This window comes from Anolis sagrei, chromosome X (genome assembly GCF_037176765.1).
Source record: "Anolis sagrei isolate rAnoSag1 chromosome X, rAnoSag1.mat, whole genome shotgun sequence".
Lineage (NCBI taxonomy): Eukaryota > Metazoa > Chordata > Lepidosauria > Squamata > Dactyloidae > Anolis > Anolis sagrei.
Window position 1 is genome coordinate 50,419,718 of NC_090034.1, and position 21,923 is coordinate 50,441,640.

General features: G+C 43.5%; 1 protein-coding gene across 5 annotated transcripts in view; it reads right to left on the reverse strand.

The window, feature by feature from the left end:
* Nucleotides 1–20,216, reverse strand: part of LOC132781163 (phospholipid-transporting ATPase ABCA1-like) — a 63,977-nt gene extending 43,761 nt beyond the window's left edge. For 2 of the 5 annotated variants that reach the window (XM_067473355.1, XM_067473353.1), the window contains exons 1-15: nt 17,354–17,443; nt 13,503–13,730; nt 11,771–11,864; nt 11,414–11,555; nt 9,437–9,564; nt 6,840–6,961; nt 6,571–6,759; nt 4,324–4,413; nt 3,967–4,192; nt 3,473–3,612; nt 3,077–3,193; nt 2,809–2,988; nt 2,517–2,731; nt 2,241–2,426; nt 1,076–1,298 (exon numbers count right to left, since the gene is read on the reverse strand). In XM_067473355.1, coding sequence (XP_067329456.1) covers nt 1,076–1,298; nt 2,241–2,426; nt 2,517–2,731; nt 2,809–2,988; nt 3,077–3,193; nt 3,473–3,612; nt 3,967–4,192; nt 4,324–4,413; nt 6,571–6,759; nt 6,840–6,961; nt 9,437–9,564; nt 11,414–11,555; nt 11,771–11,864; nt 13,503–13,571 — 2,121 coding nt within the window. In that variant the 5' untranslated portion in view covers nt 13,572–13,730; nt 17,354–17,443. The other 3 variants (XM_067473354.1, XM_067473356.1, XM_067473357.1) reach the window with 3 other exon arrangements.
* Nucleotides 20,217–21,923: the final 1,707 nt, after the last annotated feature.

The window sequence follows — 21,923 nt, forward strand, 5'->3', positions numbered from 1 at the left end:
AAGCAACGTCAGTGAATTATTACAGCCTGAATCTCTCCTGGCGAACCTGCTTTTGTGCTAAGCCGTTTGAGTTTCCTTCGGGAGAGATAAAGTGAATTATTATTATTATTATTAATATTTATATTAATAATAATAATAATAATAATAATAATAAATGTTTTTCCCTTGCCCCCTGAACCATTTTCTTCCCTCTTGATCAGTGTTTCTTAACATGGGGGTTGGGATCCTGGGGCAGAGGTCATAAGGGGGTGTCAGAGGGGTCACCAAAGACCATCAGAAAACAGTATTTTCTGTTGTTATGGGGGTTCTGCATAGGAAGTTTGGCCCAATTCTATTGTTGGTGAGATTCAGAATGCTCTTTCATTGTAGGTCAGCTATACATCCCAGCAACTACAATTCCCAAATGTGAAGGTCTATTTCCCACAAACTCCACCAGTTTTCACATTTGGGCATATTGAGTATTTGTGTCAAGTTTGGTTCAGATCCATCATTGTTTGTGTCCACAGTGCTCTCTGGATGTAGGTGAACTACAGCTACAAAACTCAAGATCAATGCCCACCAAACCCTTCTTTATTCTTTGTTGGTCATGTGTGCCAAGTTTGATTCAATTCCATCGTTGATGGAGTTCAGAATGCTCTTTGATTGATGATTAACTATAAATTCCAGCAACTACAACTCCCAAATGACAAACTCAATCCCCCCCCCCAACCCCACCAGTATTCAAATTTGAGCAAGTTGATTATTTGTGCCAAATTTGGTCCAGTGAATGAAAGTACATCCTGCCTATCAGATATTTACATTAACAAAATTATAGTTATGAAGTTGCAAAAAAAATAATTTTTTGGTTGGGGGTCACCACAACATGAGGAACTGCATTAAGAGGTCGCGGCATTAGGAAAGTTGAGAAACACTGCTCTAGATGATTTATTAGACATCTGTTAAGATTTACTAACTTACACTAATATCAACACTCCTACCCTTCCCCGTTTCTCTAGCATATCCTTTGGAAATGGTTAATAAAAAAGAAAGAACACAAAAGGTTATTGGAGTGTTCGTAGATCGACAGTGGACTCACCTTGAGGATGAGGACGAGCAGTGCGGCGCTGATGAGGAAAGGGATGAAGCTGCTGAGGAACCAGCTCAGCCACAGGATGCCATTGCTGAGGCCCATGATCTTCATGGTCTCCTTCAACCGAGCCTCCTTTTCGTGGACCACCCCTTTGACGATCATGGCCACCGAGTAGATCCAGGCCAGTGTCATGAAGAGGGGCAAGGAGCGGTTCAAGACCCGCAGGAAACTGGAGGAGAAGACAATGGTAGAGGCCAACCATTGCTAGCATCAATAAGATCAGAGTATGGAGGTTCAATTGGCAACTATCAATGATGTTTGGGCTGAGTCAATAAGGATGAAATGACTCCTTCTCAAGATCAAGGGAAGTCATCACCCTATTCTACTTTGGTCACACCTTGCCTGGAATAATCCTGTATTCTGTTCAAGAAGGGCATGGACAAGCTGGAAGGTGTTCAGAGTAGGACCACCAAAATGGCTCAAGGATCCCTATCAGGGATGCTTCAGGAGATGTTTGGAGAAGGTGAAGAGGGACATAAAAGGCATCTTTAACTACATCATGTGACATGATTTTTCCTCCCTAGGTTATCAATGTCATTTCCTAATTCAACCAATTCAACATAGTTTGTGCTAGCCACAAAAAATGAAGTTTCTGGAGTAGAACAACTATATCAAAGTAAGTACTGCTCATTGAATCAAGAAATAACACTTTCAAACCAGGAACAGACCTCAAAACCTCTGAGGATGCCTGCCGTAGATGCAGGAGAAACGTCAGGAGAGAATGCTTCTGGAACATAGCCATACAGCCCAAAAAACTTACAGCAACCCAGGAACAAAACACTTTTCAAATTTTGTTATATTGGCACTGGAACCAACATGGACACTAGGACACAATGGGTTCAAACTACAGGGAAAGAGATTCTAAACATCAAGAAGAACTTCTTGACAGAAAGAGCTATTTGACATTGGGGTATGTGTAATGGAGTCTCTTCTCTGGAGGTTTTCAACAGAGGCTGGATGGCCATCTTCCGGGAGAGGTCAGATTGTGTATTACTGCCTGACAACATAAGGTTGGGCTGTATGGTCTTTGGGGTCCCTCCCAACTCTACAATTCTATGTCAAAGAATTCTAAGCAAAGAAATAAAAAGAGCTCTATTTCACCAATACTCACATATCGTCAACGTAGCATGGATAAGGCATTTGCTGGACATAGACCCCTATATGGCGTTTTGACGACAAGGGACCAGCAAGGACCCGCGATATGGCTTGCTCCACCAGGTCTTGAATGTAGACAAACCCGCCCCAGACATAACGCAGGTCATTGAAGGGATCGGCGGCAGGTCCCGGATCCCAAAACCTGAGCGGAATACAGACGAGCGACGATATAGTCAGCTCTTTTCATTAAGGCGGCTCCAAGATCCGCTTTGAGCTGAAGACAACAACCCACCTGTCCTTGATCTTGTTGGTGCGGGTGACGTCGTCGATGTCCATTCGGATTTTGAAGCGGACATGGCGGGGAAGGTCAGCATCCCATTTGCTCCGGTTGTCCGGTGGAAGGAAGACGACTCCAGCCCAGAAGCGGCGATCCTCCAGCAACTGCAAGGCACGTTCAACAAGCTGATCCTCTGAAGCGGCCGCCTCAATCTTGTCCAACGAGACACACTAGGGAAAAACAGGGTGACACAGTCAGGCTTGTCGTCAAAGGAATGAATGGAACAGGCCACAATTTTGGGACATACCTCAGTGAACTGGGACAACGTCCTAAGGGCACTGTCCACGTCAGCGTAGGCTCTACGCCAAGTGTATCCCGGACTTTCGGCTTCAGAGGACAAGAATTCCTTAATGGTCGACAAGTTCCACGATGTCCCTTGAAGCCGTTGTTCCAACAACTGGACGACGCCTGGGGTGTCCAGCAAACTCTGCGGAGGATAAACAGAATTATATGCGACATTCATTTCATTCTCATTCTACCGATCCCAAGCTTTGAGGATGCTCTGAACGACAAACCTGTATTGCCCCCAATTCGAGGCTTGTGTTCATGAACCTGTAAATCCGAGGTCCCAGCTCATCCCAAGCTCCCTTTATGTCACGCAAAACGGCGAGGTTCTGAAAGGTCCGGTTCACCTACAACCAAAGGCGATGACAAAAACACACAGATTTCCTTCTGTTTGAGTTGAGAACACAATGGGATTTTGAGAAAAAACAACTGAAGAATTGGAAACTGATGTTTTTGTTCACCCAGGCCAAGGCTCTGTTACCTTTGATAATCACAGAACTCTTTGACAAACTATAACTCCCAGTAATCCATACCTTTGAGGCATGAGAGTAGTCTCAAAGTGCACTTATTCGATATTGTAGTTGACTCCGAAGTGATCGATCGCTCCCCAAAAAGGATGCCCGTACCTCTGCCATCACTTTCCTAGTTGACGGTGTCGACGGGGCGTATAAGATTTTGCCAACAAACAGCGGCTTGATTCCTCGCCACAAGATCCTCGTGAGCGGACCGGATTCGAGACTCTGGACCAGATCTTGGCAGAAGGAACCTGGAGACAGAGACATTGAAGACTAAACAACTTGCCAGATCCAAACGTTGGGGCAATCCGTGATAGATAGAAAAAATGCTGTATTAGATAGGAATGCATTGCATGTACCTTGAGTGTCTCAAAAATACAGTTCTAATGCACATGTGTTCACAGCACAGCCCCACCGAAAGGGTTAAGAGAGTGGAGATGTAATCCGTACTATGATCTCTATGCATCTTTAATTCATTGCCACCTGTGTATACTGATAGCAGACCTGTAAAAAGTTGTATGTAGCACGTGCCTACCTAAAAAGGGTGTTGTGTGTGTTTACACTTTCTAACCCCGCGACAGTACAATTGCGATATCATCACTCACTGCTGTAGTTGTCCAAGGGGATGGATGTCCTCGCAGAGCCATTGCGAGCAAGGAAACTCCGGACGTCGTTGTCCTCGTACCAGTTTAACGACGGGATCTTGAGTCCCCCTTGGCTGGGATCCCCACAAAAAATCCGCGACATGGAGGCGAATGCTGAGGTGGGCGATTGGCCAGAGAAGGTGCGGAGGGCGTCGCGGAAGTCGGTAAAGCTGGCAAAGGAGGAGACCTGGAAGGAAAAAACATGGTGCACTGCATCGGGAAGTTGCCCAATTTGGGACACATGTACACTGCAGACTGAATTCAGTATCACGCCACAAAATCCTGTGAGTTGCCATTTTCCCAACTCAAGGTGTGTACCTCCTTGGCTAAAGGTTCGATTCCTTGAAGGAAAAGACGGAAGGCTTCCACAGCATTTGCAATGTCGATCGATCCGGAGCTGAGACGTTCCTGTTTGGAGAGGAAAACATAATAGAAATCAGGAATAAAAGACTAAAGTTTGAAGGTGTTGTTGAAGGCTTTCATGGTCGAAATCACTGGATTGCTGTGAATTTTTCGGGCTGTCTGGCCATGTTCCAGCAGCATTCTCTCCTAACGTTTCACCTGCATCTGCGGCAAGCATCCTCAGAGGTTCTGTTGGCAGTGAAGCAAGTGGAATAATGTCCAGAGTGGGAGAAAGAACCCTTGCTGTTTGAAGCAAGTGTGCATTTAGCAGGTTTGATCAGCATTTACTAGCCATGATGTTGCAAAGTCCATCAGTAAGGGTATCTGTATAAGGTAGCCTAGCCTTTGTTGACTGGGGGCACCCTCTGGGGAGTGTTCACTAGCACTTGATTGTTTGCTGTCTGGAGTTCCACTATTTCTGAGTGGTATTCCTTATTTGCTGTCTTGATTATGGTGTTTATTTTTAATACTGGTAAACATATTTTGTTCATTGTCATGGTGTCCTCTTTTCCGTTGAAATTGTTCACGGATTTCAATGGCTTCTCTGTGTAATCTGACACATGATTGTCAGAGTGGTCCAAACAACAAGCAATCAAGGGCCAGTTAACACTTCCCATACAGAAAGTGTCTCCAGGCAACAGAAGCAAGGCTACCTCTATGCAGATACCCTCACTGATTGACTTTGTAGCTTCATGGCTACTCAATGCTATTCAAGCTTGCTCATTGCAACACCCACACTTGCTTTAAACAGACAAGGTTTCTTTTTCCCACCCTGGACATTATTCCACAGGGATATATACACTCTGCTTGTTTCACTACTACTATGTAGAGACCCTCACTGATTGGCTTTGCAGCTTCATGGCTACTCAATGCTATTCAAGCTTGCTAACTGCAACATTCAAACAGACAAGGGTTCTTCCTCCCACCCTGGACATTATTCCACAGGGATATAGACACTCTGCTTGTTTCGCTACTACTATGTAGAGACCCTCACCGATTAACTTTGCAGCTTCATGGCTACTCAATGCTATTCAAGCTTGCTCACTGCAACATTCACACTTGCTTCAAACAGACAAGGTTTCTTTTTCCCACCCTGGACATTATTCCACAGGGATATATACACTCTGCTTGTTTCATTACTACTATGTAGAGACCCTCACTGATTGGCTTTGCAGCTTCATGGCTACTCAATGCTATTCAAGCTTGCTAACTGCAACATTCACATTTGCTTCAAACAAACAAGGGTTCTTCCTCCCACCCTGAACATTATTCCACAGGGATATATACACCCCACTTACTTCACTACCTCTATGCAGAGACCTTCACTGATTGACTTTGCAGCTTAATGGCTACTCGATATTCAAACGCTCATTGCAACATTCACACTTGCTTCAAACAGACAAGGGTTCTTCCTCCCACCCTGGACATTATTCCACAAGGATATATAATAATAATAATAATAATAATAATAATAATAATCCTTTATTTATACCCCACTAACATCTCCTGAAGGACTCGGTACGGCTTACAAGAGGCCGAGGCCCAACACATCAATAAAACAACAGCATAACAAATACAACAATAAATAAAACAAGCAATAAACATTAAAACAATAGCAATAAACATTAGACAATAACACCATGACACATTTAAAACTAAGGCCCGGCCAAATGTAATGATTAAAATTTTTAAAAATGCTGGGCATGAAAGGTGAAATGGATAGGTTTTTGGAGATAGGTGCGGTGTGCAGACAATCTTAAATCTCTAATAAAGTGCATTTGGGACATGATGCTTGGAGTATATACACCCCACTTGCTTCACTAACTCTATGCAGAGACCTTCACTGATTGACTTTGCAGCTTCATGGCTACTCAATGCTAAATGCAATATTCACACAAACTTGCTCATTGCAACATTCGTACTTTCTTCAAACAGACAAGGGTTCTTTCTTCCACAGATATCTATATACTCCACTTGCCTCACTTCCAATAGAACTTCAGAAGATGCCAATAGCCACAGATGCAGGCGAACCATCAGGAGAGAACGCTACTGGAACATGGCCATACAGCCCGAAAAACTCACAGCAACCCAGTGATTCTGGCCATGAAAGCCTTCGACAACACTTCAAGGGATGCTGGGATTAGCGGTCCCGTCTTCACCTACCGCCAGGACTTTCACCCAATCCGCCTCCAAGAAGAAAAGGCGCTCCAAGGCTTCCAAGGTGGCTTCTGGTAAAGCGCAGAGCCCCTTTTGCACTCGCTCCGCCGCCCCGGCATTTGCAGCCGTCAGAAATTCAGAGAGGAGCGAAGCGTTGCAGACGATTCGCTTCAACGGCATACCAGCAAGGGAGAACTGAAAGAGACGTTGACGACGTTTGGCCGTACAGACAAAACCCAAGAGGGGTACATCGGGATTCAATCCATCTGACTTACCACTCGCAGGTTGAGCCGAGATCCAAGGAGTTCCTCCACTAAGTCGGGTGAAAAAGAGGCGTTCGTTCGAAGAAATTGGGAAAAGCTTTCGTTCTCTTTCAGAAAGGCCTTGAGCTGCAGGGCTGGGAAGGAGAGTGCCATACGGAATATTTACATCTATACACATAATAAAAGTGTCTATATGTATGTATTTGCCTGGGATGTCTACTTACGCAGACAAGCTTCAGCCTCCACAAACAGCTATTGTTGCCATTACTCAGGAGACATCAATGGCCCTGAACATGTCCAAGAGCCCTGCCAATGTCCTCCACAAACACCATCCTATCCACCACTCAAGTGAAGGTTTTCATACGGGGACAATTCCATTCTAGTTTTCATGTGTTTCCTCCACCACAGACATCCCAGTGTTTCTGACTCTCTCAATTGATGTGAAATTTGCATGACCCAGCTCACCGCCTCTCCCTTCTTTTCTATGGCACACAGCAAACAGAGGAATTGATCAGCAACTGAACATTTTAGAGAGGTTTAGAAAGAATTTACCATGATTTATAGACGTTGTAGGTCCAGGGGTGTATAGTTCGCCTGTAATCAGTGAGCAGTCTGAACTCCACCAAAGATGGACCTGGAACTAACTTGGCACACAGAACCTCCATGACCAACAAAACATACTGGAGGTCTTTGGAGGGATTTATAGGAGTTGTAGTTCACCTACATCCAGAGCACACTATGAACCGAAACAATGATGGATCTGGACCAAACTTGCCATGCATACTCGATATGCCCACATTTGAATACTGGCGGGTTTTGAGGAGAATTGGCTTGGACATTTTGGAGTTGTACGTACTGGGATTTATAGTTCACCTGCAATCAATGAGCACTCTGAACTCATCCAAAGATGGAATTGGACTAAACTTGGCACACAGAGCCCCCATGACCAGCAAAAAATACTGGAGGTCTGTGAGGAAAATTCACCTTGATTTGGGGGAGTTGTAGTTCACCTACATCCAGAGAGCACTCAGAATCGAAACAGCGATGGATCTGGACCAAATTCGGCACACATACCTGATATGCCGAAATTTGATTATTGGAGGGGTTTTGGGGGGGGGGGAACTGGCCTTCTTTACTGGGAGCTGTAGTTCACCCACAACCAGAGAAACTGTGACCCCCACCTATGTTGGACCTGGACCAAACTTGGCACACAGAAGCCCCATGACTAACTCTACTTACTGGAGAGGTTTGAGGGGACTGACTCACTATCGTGGGAGTTGTAGTTTACCCTGCAGCCAGAGAGCATACAGAACCCCATCAATGAAGCATCTAGAGCAAACTTGCCCAACATAACAAACAGTAGTATTAGTGGGGCCTGTGGCTGCTCAGTTCCAGAGCTATTGGGGAACTGTCTGGGGTAGTGGGTGGGATGCAGGGCCAAGTTCTAACCAGTGGCCGAGGCTAGTACTAGCCATTCTCAAAGGCCTGGTGAAACTACCAAGTCTTCAAGTATTACAAAAAGAGGAGAGGTATGGGGCCTGTCTTATCTGCCTGGGGAGGGCATTCCAGAGCTGGGGGGGGGGGGCACCACCAAGAAGGCCCTTTCTCTCATCCCCATCAACCATGCTTGTGACAGTGGTGGGAACGAGAGAAGGGCTTCCCCGGTGGATCTTAGAGTTAGTGCTAGTTCATAGAAGGAGATGCGATCGCGAAGACAGGCAGGGCCCAAACTGTTTAGGGCTTTATAGATGCACCTTGAATTTGGCTCAGCAAACTTTAAGGACTGATGGAGTTTTTCGGGGTTAACCTGGCATGATGTGAGTTGTAGTCCACCTACAACCCTATGCATTTTGAACAATTAAAAAATAGTCTGTTACAAATAACCCGGGCAACGCTGAGTACCCAAGCTAGTATAGTAATAAACGTCAGGTAGAAAAATGTTGTATTAGATAGGAATGCACTGCATGTACCTCCAGTGGAAAAAATACAGTTCTTATGGACATGTGTTGACAGCACAATCCACTAAAGGGTTAAGAAATTAGAGGTATGATCCTTAAGAGACGGCTGAGATATTTGTGAACTTTGTTGTGTGTTTGCTCTCTGTCATCTTAGATAGCTTGCCATGATCTCTCTGCATCTGTAGTCCATTGCCATACTCATTGTGTGAGTGTCTTACTATGACTGTATCTCTGCATATTGATAGCAGACCTGTAAATGGGTATATGTTGCAATGACTGAAGAATAAACCTCCAAAGGAGTTTGGATGAAAGCCAGAGAGGCACTACTATACAAGGTGAGAGGCTGCATTATAAAATCTCTGCTAAACTGTGACCAAGACTCTGCATTGTTATGGGGATCGGAACTGACTACTTGCCTTGGAGACAGTCCGTCCCATTGTACAACTGGATGAGGAGGCCATGAGTACTGAATTTACATGCCTACCAAGCAGGGGTGTTGTGTGTGTTTTACTCTTTCTCTCTTCCACCCCCACAAACTTAAATATAATAATAATGCAATATAATAAATAAAATAATCGATACAAAATAAAACTAATAATAATCAATACAATATTATAAAATAATAAATATAATAATAGATAGAATAGTTACTTGGTGCCGAACGTCCATCGTTGCCCAGCTGGCCCAAGGCGGATAAGAGCCTAGAGAGACTCAACTGTATTGTTGGGTCATTTAATTGGTGAAGTATCTTTTGGGTGTCAACGAAGAGGCGGGAGAGGCTAAAGGGGAGAAAATGCAGACTGGTTTGCTCAAACCCAGAAACTTTTTCGGCCTAAGAAGTTCAGGAAAGAAAGCCCCATTTATTTATGTAAAAAGTCTATATATATATATATATATATATATATATACATATGTTTGTTCTGTAAAGGGTCCTACGTGGCTTGAGGGATCTGGACCAAACATGGTACACATATACTCTTCAGGATCCAGCTTAAAATACTGGTGGGGTTTAAACTAAAAAAATCCATCCCATTTGGTAGCTAGGGCCCTGAAAAAGAATAAATGGGCATGTATGTTTGCAGCCACAAGTGGGCAGTATAGAGATAGAAAGGACTAGCTACTGTCCTCTAGGTAGGTATGTATGTATGCAGTGCTAAATACAATCACAAAAGGGCAGTGTATAGATAGAAAGGATTAGCTACTGACCTCTAGGTATGTATGCAGTGCTAAATACAATCACAAAAGGGAAGTGTATAGATAGAAAGGATTAGCTACTGACTTCAAGACAGGTATGCATGTATGCAGTGCTAAATACAATCACAAAAGGGCAGTGTATAGATAGAAAGGATTAGTTACTGACCTCTAGATAAGTATGCATGTATGTAGTGCTCAGATGTAACCACAAGAGGGCAGGATAGAGACAGAAATAATTAGCTGCCTCTGGGAATGTATGTATACAATGCTCAGATGCAGCCATAAGAGAGCAGTATAGAGATAGAAAGGATTACCTACTAGCCTCTAGGTATGAATGTATGCAGTGCTCAGCTACAACCACAAGAGGGCAGTGTATAGATAGAAAGGATGAGCTAAAGACTCTAGGTATGTATATATGCATGGAGTGCTCAGATGTAGCCAAAAGAGGGCAGTATAGAGATAGAAACGATTATCTACTGACCTCTAGATATGTATTTATGCATGCAGTGCTCACCTACAACCACAAGAGAGCAGTGTATAAATAGAAAGGATTAGCTATTGGATTCTGGGGATGTCTTTATATAGATAGAAAGGATTAGCTACTGACCTCTAGGTATCTATGTATGTATACCATGCTCGGATGTAACAACAAGACAGCAGTATACAGATAGAAAGGATTAGCTACTGACCTGTAGGTATCTATGTATGTATACCATGCTCAGATGTAACCACAAGAGAGCAGTATAGAGATAGAAAGGAATAGCTACTGACCTCTAGGTATGTATGTATGTATACCATGCTTGGATGTAACCACAAGAGAGCAGTATAGAGATTGAAAGGATTAGCTACTGACCTCTAGGTATCTATGTATGTATACCATGCTCAGATGTAACCACAAGAGAGCAGTATACCATGTTCAAATGTAAGAAAGGATTAGCTACTGACCTCTAGGTATGTATGCATGTATACCATGCTTGGATGTAACCACAAGAGAGCAGTATAGAGATAGAAAGGATTAGCTACTGACCTCTAGGTATCTATGTATGTATACCATGCTCAGATGTAACCACAAGAGAGCAGTATACCATGCTCAGATGTAAGAAAGGATTAGCTACTGACCTCTAGGTATGTATGTATGTATACCATGCTCGGATGTAACCACAAGAGAGCAGTATAGAGATAGAAAGGATTAGCTACTGACCTCTAGGTATATATGTATGCATACCATGCTCAGATGCAGCCACAAGAGAGCAGTATAGAGATAGAAAGGATTAGCTACTGATCTATAGCTATGTATGGATGCAGTGCTCAGCTACAACCAGAAGAGATAGAAAGGCTACCTTGGAAGGAGACAAAACAAATGGAATGCCCAGGATTCCACAGTGGCGTCAAACCGCATTAACTCTACCATGTGGATGGGTCGTCAGCACTCACATGGATTGGTTGAAATTCTCCACCAGCCCCGGAGCTTCTCCATTTGTTGGATACCGGAAGCAAGGATTGTTGACATTGCAGATGATTCCTTGGATCCATGGAAGAGTCCCAGCTGACGGAAGAGCCTTGTTGGGGAAATGGCCTAGAGAAAAACCAGGAAATTGAGAACTGTGGGTTTCAACGGCTGGGCAAGGATTCAAACTCGGGTCCAGCACTTGAATGCACTTTATCCATGATAAAAGATGCAAGAAATAACAAGAGCATACCAAGGGTATTAACAGGGTTGTTATACAGTTCGGAAGCAAAGAAGGCCTTGGGGAAACTACAACTCCTGAGAAATCGCTCCGTTATACTTACATTCATGCTGTTCGAAAGGCGGATGGGTGCGACGCACTGAAATGAGGATGAAAAATAGGAAGAGGGGCCACAGGATTTCAATGACCAGTTGTACCTGGAGAGAATATTATTATTATTATTATTATTATTATTATTATTATTATTATATTAGTTTGAGTACCCGGTGATGCCTGGGTTATTTGAAAAAAGAATTGTTTGTTTGGGGTGATAGGTAATATCATTTAGTTAATTAGTAACTAAAAACCAGTCTTTGATTTTGTTGTTTATGAATGTTCCCATGAGAAAATAAATAATGATGTGGATGAACTACAATTCCCAGAATTGTGGGTCAATCCTCCCCAAACCCTGTCTGTATGGACAGCTGGCCATATTGGGTCTGTGTGCCAAGTTTGTCCAGATCCGAAGTTGGCTGGGTTCAGTGCTCTCTGGGTGCAGGTGAACTACAACTCCCAGAATCAATATCAATTCCCACAAACACCTCCAGTATGTTCAGTTGGTCATGGGGCTTCTCTGTGCCAAGTGTTGTCCTGGTCCATTGTTGGTGGGGGTCAAAGTTCCTCTGGATGCAGGTGAACTACAACTCCCAGATTCCCAGAGCAATCACCCCCAAACTCTGCCTGTATTCACAATTGGGCATGTTGGTCTGTGTGCCAAGTTGGGTACAGATCCGTTATTGAGGGGGTTCAGAGTGCTCTGGATACAGGATGAACTACAACTCCCATGTGCGTGGGTCATTCCCCACCCTACCACCACGTCGTGGGAGTTGTGGTTCACCCTGCACCCAGAGGACTCTGAACCCTACCAGTGACGGATCTGGACCAAACAGAACACACAGAACCCTGGTGACCAACAGAATATACTGGAAGAGTTTGAGAGAGTACTAACCAACCCACTTGGGGGTTGTAGTTCACCCTGCATCCAGAGAGCATCCCAAAGCCCCCAATGGCAGATCTGGAACACACGTGGCACATTGAACCCTAATGGCAAACAGAACATACTGGGTAATGACCCACGCACATGGGATTTACAGATCTCCCTACATCCAGAGCACTCTGAATTCCCTCAATAACAGATCTGGACCACACTTGGCACACAGACCCAACACGCTCAAATGTGAATACGGGCACAATTTGGGGGTCACTGCCCTGGGAATCTGGGAGTTGTAGTTCACCTGCATCCAGAGAAACTGTGATCCCCACCAACAATGGACCAAACTTGGCACACAGAATCCCCATGACTAACTCAACCTACTGGAGAAGTCTGAGGGGACTGACTCACCATAGTGGGAGTTGTAGTTTACTTTACAGCCAGAGAGCACACTGAACCCCACCCATGATGCATCTAGAGCAAACTTGCCTAACATAACAAACTTTCAGTACTGATGGAGTTTTTCGAGGTTAACCTGGCATGATGTGAGTTGTAGTTCACATCATGCATTTTGTACAATTAAAAAAGTGACTTTTTCAAATAACCCGGGCAACGCAAGTATGTATAATATAAAACTACTGTATATTATTATTATTATTATTATTATTATTATTATTATTATTATTATATAATGATGTATATTATTATTATTATTATTACTATTACTATTACTATTACTATTAGGAGGAGGAAGAGAACAACTCCATTTCCATAGGACCGATATCTGTAGCTTCATTTATCCACATACAACAAAATACAAAGTCCTTTATTCCAATAGGAATTGCTATGATTTGTCCGCACTTGCCTTCTGCCGGCGCCGATAGGTGAAGTTCTTCCACATCAGCAGTGCCAGTTGGATTGCAAATCCCATCATGCAGGAGCGATCTGGCCTTTCCAACCATCCTCTGTCATGGGATGCCCAGGTTCATATCTTAAGCGACAATGTTTATTCGGGACTCAGCTAACTCGCTCTGGCCTCCCTAAATCCGATCCTCTCTCAAGGCGCCTTTTGTTTGGCTGGAATTCGCTGATCCTTCCGGGGAAAAGAAATAGGATTAGATTCCTGGGAAACTATTTGCTAAGATCATTACATGTTTATGTATATATGGATGGATGGGACCCAAGGGGTGCTTCGATTGTGCTTTTCCTGCCTGGCAGAAAAGGGTTGGACTGGATGGCCTATGGGATCTCTTCTCACTCTTATTATAATATGATTTCAGAAAGAGAGAGAGAGAGAAATTGGATAGAGAGATAGATAGACAGATAGATAGATATTTGTCTTAGCTGGATGGGAACCAAGGAAGGTAGGTAGGTAGGTAGATAGGTGGATGGATAAATAGATAAATAGACAGACAGACAGACAGACAGATAGATGGATTAATGGACAGACAGATAAGACAGATGAATGGATAGATAGACAGACAGATGGATGGATAGATCGATAGGATGGATGGATGGAAAGACAGACACATATAAAAAGGCTGATTTTGGCTGGATACGACTCAAAGAATAGACAGATAGATAAGGCTGTTTTTGGCTGCACAGGACTCAATGAATAGACAAATTGATAGATAAATAGATAAATGGATGGATAGATATAAAAAGTCTGATCTTGGCTGGTTTGGGACTGAAGGGATAGAGAGATAGATAGATAGATAGATAGATAGATAGATAGATAGATAGAGAAATGGATAGATAGATGGATAGATAGATAGATAGATAGAGAAATGGATAGATAGATGGATAGATAGATAGATAGATAGATAGATAGAGAAATGGATAGATAGAGAAATAGATAGATAGATAGATAGAGAAATGGATAGATAGATAGATAGATAGATAGATAGATAGATAGAGAAATGGATGGATGGATGGATGGATGGATGGATAGATAGATGAATAGATAGAGAAATGGATAGATAGATAGATAGATAGATAGATAGATAGAGAAATGGATAGATAGAGAAATAGATAGATAGATAGATAGATAGAGAAATGGATAGATAGATAGATAGATAGATAGATAGATAGATAGATAGATAGAGAAATGGATGGATGGATGGATGGATGGATGGATAGATAGATAGATGAATAGATAGACAGATGAATAGATAGATAGATAGATAGATAGATAGATAGATGAACAGACAGACAGACAGTCAGAGGCTGATCTTAGCTGGATAGGACTCAAGGAATAGATAGATATATGGATGTACTTTTACATCTGTTTTATGGTTCAGCCATATTTGGTTTGTAATGCCTGTTTTTAACTATAATTTATTGTTGTGCTTTATTGGCTATTTTATTGCACTGTCTCTGTTAATTATGCTGTTGGTTTTTATGTTAATTGGTGCTGTTTATGATTTTTGCAAATTTGGTTGTATTCTATGTGTTCTGTTTTGGACTTTTGTGGTGCTATTCTATAAGCCGCCCCAAGTCCCTTTTGGGAGATGGTGGTGAGATAGAAATAAAGTTATTATTATTATTATTATTATTATTATTATTGATGGATAGATAGACGAATAGATAGATGGATGGACGGACAGACAGACAAATAGAGAGATTAATAGATAGATAGACAGACAGACAGAAAGAAAGGGGCTGAACTTGGTTGGATAGGACCCAAGGGATAGATGATGAATGATGGATGGATGGACGGACAGACGTATGGATGGATAGGCAGATCGATAGACGGATAGGTAGATAGACAGACAGATAGGTAGGTAGATAGATGGATAGGTAGATAGATGGATGAATAGATAGATAGACAGACAGACAGACAGATAGATGAAGTATAGATGAATAGATGAATAGATAGATGGATGGATGGAGGATAGATAGATGAATAGATAGAAAGATGAATGGATGGATAGATGATGGACGGACAGACAGATAGATAGATGGATGATTGACTGATGATAGATAGATAAACTGATAGAAAGATAGACATAGATTATTGGATAGATGAATAGCTAGATGAATAGATAGATTAAAGATGAATGGATAGATGAATGGATAGATGAATAGATATATGAACAGATAGATAGATAGAGAGAAGGATAGATAGATGATGAATGGATGGACAGACAGGTAGATAGATAGATAGATAGACTGATAGGTAGTTAGATGGATAAATGGATAGATGGATGAATAAATAGATAGATGCATGGATGAATGAAGAGATGAAGAGATAGATAGATAGATAGATAGATAGATAGATAGACAGATAGATAGAGGATAGATAGATAGATGAATAGATGGATTAATAAATGGATAAATAGATAGATGAACAGATGGATGGATGGATGGATGGATGAATGGATAGATAGATAGATAGATAGACAGACAGATATAGATGAATGGATAGATGAATAGATAGATGAATAAACAGAAAGATGAATGGGTAGATGAATGGATAGATGAATAGATAGATGAACAGATAGAGAGAAGGAGAGATAGAGAGAAGGATAGATAGATAGATAGATAGATAGATAGATAGATGATGAATGGACGGACAGACAGATAGATAGATAGACTGATAGGTAGTTAGATGGATAAATGGATAGATGAATAAATAGATAGATGGATGGATGAATGAATAGATGAAAAGATAGATAGATAGATAGATAGAGGACAGATAGATAGATGAATAGATGGATTAATAGATGGATAAATAGATAGATGAACAGATGGATGGATGGATGAACGGATAGATAGATAGATAGATAGATAGATAGATAGACAGACAGATGGATAGATGAATAGATAGATGAATAAATAGAAAGATGAATGGGTAGATGGATAGATAGATAGATAGATAGATAGATAGATAGATGATGGATGGACAGACAGATGGGTAGACAGATAGATAGATGGATGAACGGATGGATAGATAGATAGACAGACAGATGGATAGATGAATAGATAGATGAATAAATAGAAAGATGAATGGGTAGATAGATAGATAGATAGATAGATGATGGATGGACAGACAGATGGGTAGACAGATAGATAGATCGATGAACGGATGGATAGATAGATGAATAGATAGATAGATACATATAGATGTATGGATAGATGAATAGCTAGATGAATAGATAGAGGAATAGACAGAGAGATACATAGATGGATGGATAGACGGACAGATGGATAGAGAGAGACATTGATAGGTGGATGGCGAGAAACTGCTCAGGACTGGTACTAAGCGTGGGCCTGTCCTGCCTGCGGTGCCCTCTCCCTGTCTCTCTCCCCTTAAACCGCTTATTGCCCAAGAATTATAAATAGGATTTTGAGCTAAGAATACCATCCAGGGATAAAACCGGCGGTTGAAAAATAAATAAAGAGGGGCTTAAACCAAGTTAGAGAAAAGTTCGGGGGTTGATGATGAGTGCTTAGGTTGTATCTAGATGGCTGAGCTAATGCAGTTTGGCTCTTGTTGTTGTTGCTATGAAAATAATTCCAGAATTATTATAAACTATTAAGGGTGCATTTATTATTATTGCTATTATTATTATTACTATTACTAAAATAAATTCAGAACTGCAGAATCATACATTGTTAAGGGTTGCATATGTTTGTTGTTGTTATTATTATTATTAATTATTATTATTGATTGATTCAGTACTACATAAGCACAGCCATTTTTGCAGGTCTTACCTGCGCCTCGGTGCGGCTCCATTGTTTGCAAAGCAGCCAGGACCAAAGGCTTTCCCCCCATAAGCCACGCCCCTTTCTGGGCCGGCAACGTTCGGATTTGGAACGTTCGGAGGCTAATTACCTGCGGGGGTCTGACGTCACACGCCTCTCCTCCTTAAAGGGGCCGCACCCCTTTGAAGAAGGAAAAGAGCGTTCGACCTGAAATCCCCCCTACTATCCTCCTCTGGGCATGTGCAGAGTGCATTTGCTTTCCTGTCAATACGAGGGCAAGGCCAAAGGCTTCCTAATGTCCCTGGCTTCTCCTAGTATATAAATTGGGCCTGAGATTTCTGAGCATGTGCAGAGTGCATTTGCTTTCCTGTCAACAGGAGGGAAAGGCAATGGTTTCCTAATGTCCCTCACTTCCCATAGTATATAAATTGGGCCTGAGATTTCTGAGCATGTGCAGAATGCATTTGCTTTCCTGTCAACAGAAGGGAAAGGCCAAAGCCTTCCTAACGTCCCTCGCTTCCCGTAGTATACAAACTGGGCCCGAGATTTCTGAGCACATGCAGAGTGTATTTTCTTTTCTGTCAACAGGAGGGAAAGGCCAAAGCCTTCCTAATGGCCCAAACTGGACCTGAGATTTCTGAGCATAGAATTATAGAGTTGGAAGAGACCTCATGGGCCATCCAGTCCAACCCCCTGCCAAGAAGCTGGAATATTGCATTCAAATCACCCCTGACAGATGGCCATCCAGACTCTGTTTAAAGCTTCCAAAGGAGGAGCCTCCACCACACGCCGGGGCAGAGAGTTCCACTGCTGAACGGCTCTCACAGTCAGGAAGTTCTTCCTGATGTTCAGATGGAATCTCCTTTCTTGTAGTTTGAAGCCATTGTTCTGCGTCCTAGTCTCCAGGGAAGCAGAAAACAAGCTTTCTCCCTCCTCCCTGTGGCTTCCTCTCACATATTTATACATGGCTATCATATCTCCTCTCAGCCTTCTCTTCTTCAGGCTAAACATGCCCAGCTCTTTAAGCCGCTCTTCATAGGGCTTGTTCTCCAGACCCTTGATCATTTTAGTCACCCTCCTCTGGACACATTCCAGCTTGTCAATATCTCTCTTCAATTGTGGTGTCCAGAATTGGACACAGTATTCCAGGTGTGGTCTAACCAAAGCAGAATAGAGGGGTAGCATTACTTCCCTAGATATATATATAAATATATATAGAAAACAGGAAAGCTAATGCATGTGCAGAGTGCATTAGCTTTCCTGTTAACAGGAGGGAAATGCAAAAGGCTTCCTAATGTCCATGGCTTCCCGTGGTATACAAATTGGGCCTGAGATTTTTGAGCATGTGCAGAGTGCATTTTCCTCACTCCTCTGAGCATGTGCAGAGTGCATTTACTTCCTTCCAAGAGGGAGGTGCCTTGGATTGCCTGTATGGTGGTTGAATTGAAGAATTTCATAGTTTTTTATTCTTAAACAAATTGTTTTAATATTTAATTCCATAATGATGATGATAATGATGATGATGACTCTGGGGTGTGGTGCTCATCTCCATTTCTAAGCCGAAGAGCCGGCGTTGTCCATAGACACCTCCAAGGTCATGTGGCCGGCATGACTGCACTGAGCGCCTATATATATATATATATATATATATATATATATATGACACACTAGTTATTTATTGATATCCCACTTTATCTCTCCATATGGAGACTCAAAGCGGCTCACAATCAAAAACATTACAACTTCAAATATACAATTTTAAACAGAATATCATTATATATTATTAGGAGCCCCCGGCAGCACAGTGGGTTAAACCCCTGTGCTGGCAGGACTGAAGACCAGCAGGTCACAGGTTCGGATCCAGGGAGAGCGCAGATGAGCTTCCTCTATTAGCTCCAGCTCCTCATGCGGGGACATGAGAGAAGCCTCCCACAAGGATGATAAAACATCAAAACATCCAGGCGTCCCCTGGGCAATGTCTTTGCAGACGGCCAATTCTCTCACAACTTGCAGTTTCTCAAGTTGCTCCTGACATGACTATATATATATATATATTATATATATATATATATATATATATATATTTATTAATTGTTTTGGGCTTGGCCTCATGTAAGCCGCACCGAGTCCCCATCGGGGAGATGGAGCGGGGTACAAATAAAGATGATGATGATGATGATTATTATTATTATTTCTATACTGCTTTTCTCACCCTTGGGGGGACTCAAATCAGCTCACCACAAAGTAAATGACAAAATTCAATGCCTCACATAAGATGTAATATCCATCACATATCTAAACTAACATCTAACTACCAGTAAACTGTAAAACATCAGACAAAGACAAAACATAAAACATTCAACATTGCAAATCCCAAAGTTACCTTGACTACCTGAGTGCTTGCTTGAAAAGCCACGTTTTAAGTACCAGTAGTTTCCTAAATGTCAGGAAGGAGGGGGCCAATCTGATTTCTCTGGGGAGGGAGATCCACAGCTGACGCACCACCACTGAGAAGGCCCTGTCTCTCACACCAATCGCCCTGTGAAGGAGGCGGGACCAAGAGCAGGGCCTCCCCAGAAGATCTTAATCTCAGAGGTGGATCATAGAGGGAGATATGTCCAAACAGGTAAATTTGGCTGGAACCATTTAGGGCTTTATAGGCTAAAGCCAGCACTTTGAATTGTGCTCAGAAGCAGACTGGCAACCAGTTTTGCTGGCTTAGCAGGATTGTTACATACTCCTGGTGAGTCACTCCAGTTAGAAACCTGGCTGCCGCCCATTGGACTACAGTCTTCAAAGGCATCCTCACATCGAGCATGTTGCAGCAATCTATCCTTGATGTAACATAAGCATGGACTACCGTGGCCAAGTCTGACTTCCCAAGCTATGGGCGCAACTGGCGCACAAGTTTTAATTGTGCGAATGCCCCCCTGGCCACCACTGAAACCTGGAGTCCCAGGCTCAGCAATGAGTCTAGGAGGACTCCCAAGCTGTGAAGCTGTGTCTTCAGGGGGAGTGTAACCCCGCTCAACACAGGCTATAACCTTATACCCTGTTTGGCCTTGCGACTGACCAGAAGGATCTCTGCCTTGTCTGGATTCAGTTTCAATTTGTTCGCTCTCATCCAGACCGTCACAGCCAGAGGCGGCCCTAGGTAATTTTCAATGGTAAGCAAACAGTATCCCCCCCAACCAATTATTGATATATATTTTCTATTCGTCGTGGGAGTTCTGTGTGCCATATTTGGTTCAATTCCATCATTGGTGGAGTTCAGAATGCTCTTTGATTGTAGGTGAACTATACATCCCAGTAACTACACTTGCCGCACTAGCTCCCTTGCCTGGCCTGCTTTGGGTCCGGAGGCGTGCCTGAAGACCCCGACGTGTGCACCAAAAGTCACCTCTTCTCCTGACTTTCTCCTCAGCCATTGGGACCGAGAGAGAGAGAGAGAGAGAGAGAGAGGTGGAGATGCCCACCTTTCCTGAAGGTAGGCGCAAAAACAAAGGAGGGAGCGGAGGTGGGAGATACCTCCAGCCGGAGGGGCTCTCTCTCTCTCTCTCTCTCTCTCGGTCCCAATGGCTGAAGAGAAAGTCAGGAGAAGACGCGACTTTTGGTGCGCAGCATGCTGGGGTCTTCAGACACGCCTCCAGACCCGAAGTGGGCCAGACGTGGTGGCTCCGCCCCTTGGCCCACCCGCGGATTGGGGAGAGGAGAGGAGGCGGGTGGAGCGCCGGGGATCGGGAAAGGGAGCCAGTTATGGGGAAGAGATCGAACGCGGAGAACGATTGAGCGCCGGCTCTGCTTGCGCACCCGGTGACCGGGTGGAGCAGGAACGAGAGGGGATAGGCAAGGCTCAAGGGCCTGGCCCCTTTGGGAAGAGGATCGCCCGGCAGTGAGGCAAGAAAGCTGACGCTCCCCCGGGACTGCTAGGGCTGTTGTGAGCTGAGGGGGCGCTCCTCAAGTGGCGGTCGAGGGGCATTTACAGAGGCGCCTCTGCGCCCCTGGCAAAAAAAAGTGTTCTGCAACCGTTTACTTTGCGTAATGGATGAGCCACCCCTGGTCACAGCTGCCAAGCACCAGTTCAGGACCAGAACAGCCTCCTCATCAGCAGGTGGAAAGGAGTAGTAAAGCTGGACATCATCTGTGTACAGATGGCATCAAACTCCAAATCTCCAGATGATCCCTCCCAGTGGCTTCATGTAGATGTTTAACAACATGGGGGACAATATTGAACCCTGCAGTACCCCACAGGACAAAGGCTGAGGGGGTTGAGCAGGTGTCCCCCAACAACACCTTCTGAAAGCAACCCTCCAGGAAGGACCGGAGCCACTGCAAAACAGTTCCTTCAAGCCCCATTCCCACAAGGCATCCCAGAAGGAAACCATGGTCTAAGTGCTGGCTTTAGCCTATAAAGCCCTAAACGGTTCTGGCCCAGCCTACCTATCCGAACGCATCTCTTCCTAAGAACCCACCAGGAAGTTAAGATCATCAGAGGAGACCCTGCTCTCAATCCTGTCGGCTTCGCAAGCATGCTTGGCGGGGACGAGAGACAGGGCTTTCTCTGTGGTGGCCCCTTGGC